Below are 6,148 nucleotides of genomic sequence, written 5' to 3'. Positions count from 1 at the left end.
GATTAAATGAGATGCGCTAAGCACAGTGCCTAACACATGGTAAGTGCACACGATGTCTTAGTTATTATTGCTACTTTTATTATGAGATGAGCTCTTTGGCGTTGGGATGGCTAAACCTCCCATCTCCCTTTAGGCAGAAGGGGAGAAGGGGAAACAAGTGTCCTCAGAAGCACCTTGCAGGGGGTGGAGGGGCTGAGCCCACAGTGGGGCAGCACCACGTCAGGTGCCCCGGCCCTCAACCCCAGTTCCTTTTCTCCTCTCTGGACCTGCCATCTAATGGCCCCAAGGAGGTAAGGCCCTTGGGGGAAGCTGGGGCTCCCACATGGGCAGAGGGTCCCCCCTTCCCACGGTGGGCTGAAAGTGTTCTTCAAGGACAGGAAACTGTGGACCTGAATGTTGTCTTTTAATGTCCCATTTCCCTGCAACCCGATTGCCTGTCCCTTAGTCTTACAATGGACAGTGGTGGCCTCCCCTGGAGGGACCCCTGGTCTTCTCCTAGAACTTCTGAGGGAGGCCAACAGCCAAGCATAGGCCATGCTGAACCCGAAAACCATGAGTCCTGAATCCGGGGCCCTGCTCAAATAGCCCACCCCTCCTAAGCCCCTTCTCTTTCCTGTATCCCTGAGGTTTCACATGATTTGGTGTCAAGGGTGTGTGCTTGGACATGTGAGGCACAGGAAAAGCAGCCGTCGTGGTGGAATCAGCTTCCATATGAGTGTCTGTGAGTAAACCTCCCCAAAGTCCCTGAAATCCTACCCAACGGGGGACCCTGACTGCTGGACGTGGCAAAGGTGGCAGGTGGCATACACACTGACACTGTTGCTTACTTACTGTCCCCTTGCTGCCCACTCCTGGCACACGAGCCCCCTGCCCGCAAGTGTTTGCCACCGATGCCCCCAGGGCCTCCCCTGTGACTAACAAGAGAGTGAGGGGCCCCATCGGATGCTAATGGATGGCTGGTGGCCTCCCGCAAGCGCAAGCAGTGTAAGGATTCAGAAGCCAGGCCAGTGAGTAGAAAGACCAGGTCTTTACTGCAAAATCATTCAAAAATCACACAACACCGCAGCAATTCCTTCAATACAAAGCACTTCTCAGGGCCAGGGCCCCACTGACTAGCAACAGTTTATTGCATAAAATAACATTTTAAAATAGTGTCGGCACTACTGAGGTTCACCTCAGCGTTCCCCTGTTGGGTAAGAGTCAATTCCTCTGAAAGCATTAGCAGCTTCGCAGTCAGGGTCACGGTCACGGGGAGGGGGCCAGCTCTAATGCTAACAATCCTGCAGGTGGGGGAGGCCCCTCCAACCAGGGCCTCAGCCCTGCGGCCTCCTAGGGCACCTTCGGTGGGGGGCAGATATCCTCACAGGCCCAACAGGCCCAAGCCCACCGGGCCAGAGCAGGGATGGCCCCAATCAGGCTGCGTTCGTGGTGAGCGTTAATGCGGGCTGTGGGGCTGGGGTGGGGATAAGGACGTGCCTGCAGGTTTAGGAGGCTGTGGGTCTGGGCGCAGGTGAGGGAGGAGGAGCCCTGTGGTGCCTCCACCTGCCTGCCTGCCTGCCGCCTCCTCTCTTCTATTGCACATTCTTCCAGCTCCTCGGGCTGGGCCTGTGACTCAGCAGCAGATCACCCCCAGGGAGGGGTGGGCAGGCTCATTCCTTGACAGTGACAGGCAGATCTCCACCTGAGGCCTCCAACTCTAAGCTGAGGACCCCAGGGCTGAGACAAGAGGGCCTGCTGGGTCCAGCGTGGGCGGGTGGGTGTGAGGCAACAGAGGGAGCAGAGGAACCACACCCCCACAAACCTCAAGGGTCTCAACATAACTGTGAAAACAATTCCAGGCTCACACCCCAGCCCCAAGAACCCCCTCGAAAGGCAATCCTATGCCAAGGAAATTTCCCAGTCTCCGGCAGCGCCCTGCTGGGCAAGTCCAGTGAAGCTTTGGGAATTAATGGCTTTGTAAGACTGAGGCTGGGGTTGCTTCCTCAGGGCAGCTTCTCTGCCCGTCCCTGCACATCTCAGCAGTGGAAGGACCCGGTCATTACTCCACAGTGCAGGGCCCAGCAGTCACAGCGCCCAAGGCCAGCCCCTGCCTGGGCTTGGCTGCCCTCTCTGGGGTCAGGCGGGCAGGGGTTGTGACCTGAGAGCCCACAGCAGGTGGGCCTGCGGCATTGGTAGCACCGCCCTGCCTGTCTGCCTAGGAGTGAGGAGGGCATGAGGATGAGGGGCGGGCAAGGTGATGACCTTCCCTGAACCAAGGAAGGTGCAAAGTGCTAACAGTGCTGGTTGAGTCATTTCTCCTTCTCCCGCTGGGACCAAGAGCCCAGGCTAGAGAAGAGCCAGGGGCTCTGACACCAAGAAAGGGGATGGGCCCTTCAGGTGAGGAGTGTGGGAGCAGGGAGGAAAGACGACACAAGGAGAGGAAGCAGGGGTCACCGGGACTGGCCCCACCCTGCCAACGGGCAGTTTGGTGCAGGGCAGCAGGGGCGGAAGAAAGGCACCCGGTCCAGCCGCCAGGCCCCGTCCGGCATTGGCTCACCTGCCCAGCTACCTGCCGCTGCCAAGCCAGGCCTGAGTGGCTCCTGCACATCTGCTCAGGGTGAGAATGTCTGGATTTCATGGGTGACTTGTGCAGGCTCAAGAATAAAAAAATATTTTCTGTTGTAATATGAAGGGGAAAAACCCACCTTAAAAAACTAGACCTTTTAATCAGGAATGTGGAATTGAAAATGCTCCCAAGTCTCATTTCCACAGTGTTTGAACAGCCCTGATGGAGGTGCCATGACAGTGGTGGCCCCCGTCCAGTGGAGCAGAGGGTAGCAGAGTGGTCCTGGGGCATCATCAGGGCGTCCTGGGCTTTCTCTGGGAGGCCCGTGCTCTGGTCACATCTGAGGGTCTTCCCGCCAATGGGACACAGCTGTGACACAGGCTGTGCCCAGGCTGTTGGCACTCACCCCTGGCCTCCAGGGTGGGGTCTGGAGGTGGGGATTAGGTGAGAACATTCTGTTCCTGGTACTTGCGCCGGCGGGCACAGCGGGGGCAGCCCTTCTTCACCACGGCCTGGCAGCCCTGGTGGAAGACTGTCTTGCACTCGGCACACCTGGGGAGAGAGAGGCACGTGCTGCTCTTGCTGGCTGGGTGGGAGGCCAGGGCTGGCCAGTGCCTTTGGCCAGAGCCCATGACACGGCTGTGGCTGTGCCACTCTGTCCCTAGCAAGAGAGTCTTGAAACAATGCTTGCCAATAAGTCATGCGATACACGCTGATATTCTCTGTCCTATTTTGTTTTTTATAAATGCTGCCTGAGGTTCACTAAATGATTTCTTGCCTATGTTTGAAAGACTCTGCAGTATAAAAGTCTGCTGAATCCTGGCCAGCAGACACCTACTGTAATGAACTAGCGCTCCCAGCATTAGTGGGAACTCCCCTCCCACATGGGTTTAGGAAGGTTCGCGTGAACTTTTCCATTTAGAGGCTCTTGATAATGAGCAGTGACTGGGAACAAGAATGATCATGACAGCAGCAGAGGCAGTGGCAGGTACCACCCACCAGGTGCCCACTTTGTGCCGGGCCTTGTGCCAACACTGCAGGGCAGTAACTCAATTCAGTCCCTCCTCAAGCCATTCACAGCCTGAGGCCCTGGGAGGCCCTGCTCAGAGAGCCACCGGAGCCCTGGGGGGGCCCATCTCGTTCCCCGAGCTAGACCGGAGCTGGCAGGACTGCTCAGGCGCAGGCTGTCCTGGACAACCTCCCACCCCTTGGCACGGGCACAGAGTGATGTCCAATGTCTTCCTGCACCTCAGAGCTGGGCCTGCCACCCCAGGACGCTCGACCAGGCTGTGGGTGTGGGGCGTGGGGGCTGAGGGGTGGGGCTGCGAGGTGCTGGCTGGTGTCCCACATACCTGGCTGTGGTGTCAAACTCAAAGGGGAAGATGATGTCGTGGTGGTGGCAGATCTGGCAAATGAAGCCACGCTGGGTGCACAGGTCGCAGTGGTAGACGTGCTGGGAGGCAAATTCGATCAGGGCCTTGAGGAATCCTTCATACACCCCCTCTGCGATCTAAGGAGGGCAAGCGCAGGCCACCAGGCCTTTCAGCAGCTGTGCCGAGGCTCCCCGGCACCCTGCCTGGAGATCTTCTACCCTCAGTTCCCACGTGGGCCAAGCAAACCTCCCCAAATCAGGCTGAGTGACGCAGGTGTCCGGCCCTTGTGCACGAGGTTGCTTGGGGGTTATGGAATTTACAGATGAGACCTGAATCCACTGTACCCTCCCTGAGGACAGGAGAATTCCCAACTCTCAGCCCTGTGTCCTGGGATTTGCTGGCATGCCTGCGTCTTCCAGGGGGTGGGGGCACAGTCACTGTCCCAGAAGCCTGGGGCAGCAAGGCACCCTGTCCCAAGGTGCAGAAAAGCTGAAGATTGCTTCTTGCCTTGGTAGACTACAGGCACCCCCGACCCGTCTCCCTTTCCGATTTCTCCAGGAATGAGGTCCCTCTGGAGGGGTAGGCGGGGGAGGCAGCATGAAATCTCACCTGCTGGAGGTCAGCGACACTGAACCTGTGGGGAGACTCCAAGAGATAATTCCTGTGGTTAAGCCTTCAAAGAAAACATAAGAGATTGTTTAGAAGAGGAGACCGGGCCAACCTGTGCTGTTTGTTTTCCCAGGGTGGGGCAGGGGCTAAGAGCACAAGTCAGCCTGCCTGGACCCAGCACATGGACTCCAAGGTGACTAACCAGCTGCTGGGACCTTGGGCAGGTTACTTAACCTCTCTGAACCTCAGGTTTCCTCCCCTGAAAAATGGAGTTGTTTTGAGGATTAAATGACATATTTATTTAAAGCATCTGCCACTGTGCCTGGCGCATAGGAATCACCTAATTAATAACAATGAGGACAACAATGACAAATGTTAACACTTATGCCAGGAACTAGGCTAGGAGCTGTGCACGTATTCATTCATTTAATCCTCAGATCCCCATCATAAGCCGTGAGGCTGGAGCTATTATAACCCCATTTTGAGAAGAGGAAACAGGGTAAATAACTTGCCTGGGGTCACACAGCCAGTTAGTGGCAGAGCTGGAGTTTGAATGCAGGCGTCTGGCTGCAGAGCCTGTGCCCTTATCCTCCCTGGCAAGGCCTGCAGACATCGACCGCTGTAATTACCGCATCATCGCACACCAGGCACAGAGCTGGGGGCAGAAATGCACGGGATGTGGCCTCTGCCCTCCTGTAGCTCCCGGTCTGGCCTTGGGACAGACATTCCTCTCTGGTTTCAGTGCCACGTGAGAGGAACCGAGATGTGTCCCACGCACAGCAGATCCCGTTTTGGAGCTTGGGGTGGGGAGCAGAGGACCAGGGCTCAGCCGCCAACCCTGCTCTAGTTTCCACCACACCAATGGCAGGGATCCTGCCGGTTACATCCTGAGGGACAGAGAGGAAGCACCTGCCGAAAATCCCCTGGTACGAAACGCTGCCTGGCCTTGCTGTGTGTGTGCGTGGGTAGTGGGGGCGGGGGGAGAACAGTCTGTGTCACACGATGCTTGGGAACTTGCCCCAGGATGCCCTGGACATTGGCGGGCAGGATGGTGCCAGCCCTGGGCCTGGGCCCCCAGGGTGCGGGCTGTGTGGCATCTAGAATGGGGGCTCAGCCGCAGTCCCCCTGCTGGCCTCAGCTGTGGTCCAGGGGGAGCCCCATCTGGGGTGGCGGTGATGAGTCCCACCAAGCAACCAGGCAGCCATGGGCGAGAACACTGCCAACTGGCCACTCAGGTGACCAAGCTTCCAGCTTTCTGAGGACAGGAGGCTGCCATTTACCACCAGGAAAACACAGGTGTGGGGGGCGGGGGGACACACACAGGCTGGCCCTGAGCTGGCAGGAGAGTGGGGCTGACTTGGATGGAGAGTTCTGTCATCTGCCCTCTGCCCACAGTTATGGAAGCCCTGGGAGCCCCCGTCCCCTGGGCCTGTCATACTCTCAGCAAGGCCCTGCAACTGGTTTCTCTGCAACGCTCAGTCAGGCCAGAGGAGAGAGAGCGCTGGCCCCGGGGTGAGAGGCCGCTTCTCCTCCTGCCTCCAGGAGAGAAGCCATGCGCACTGGGGCGCACCCCAGGCCTACTCTGGGCCTCAGATTCTCCACCCGCACAATGAGGGGGCCC

At 57.9% G+C, this 6,148-nt stretch overlaps 1 protein-coding gene across 2 annotated transcripts in view; it reads right to left on the bottom strand.

Annotated features, from left to right (window-relative positions):
• Nucleotides 1–1,008: 1,008 nt before the first annotated feature.
• Nucleotides 1,009–6,148, bottom strand: part of PLEKHM1 (pleckstrin homology and RUN domain containing M1) — a 49,229-nt gene continuing 44,089 nt past the window's right edge. For both annotated transcript variants that reach the window (XM_045526747.1, XM_045526748.1), the window contains 3 exons: nt 4,528–4,591; nt 3,898–4,055; nt 1,009–3,097 (listed from right to left, as the gene is read on the bottom strand). In XM_045526747.1, the coding sequence (XP_045382703.1) occupies nt 2,986–3,097; nt 3,898–4,055; nt 4,528–4,591 (334 nt within the window). In that variant the 3' untranslated portion in view covers nt 1,009–2,985. The remainder of the gene's footprint in view (nt 3,098–3,897; nt 4,056–4,527; nt 4,592–6,148) is intronic.

The sequence above is a fragment of the Lemur catta genome, chromosome 15 (genome assembly GCF_020740605.2).
Source record: "Lemur catta isolate mLemCat1 chromosome 15, mLemCat1.pri, whole genome shotgun sequence".
In the NCBI taxonomy this organism is placed as follows: domain Eukaryota; kingdom Metazoa; phylum Chordata; class Mammalia; order Primates; family Lemuridae; genus Lemur; species Lemur catta.
This window is presented reverse-complemented; position numbering and strand designations above follow the sequence as displayed.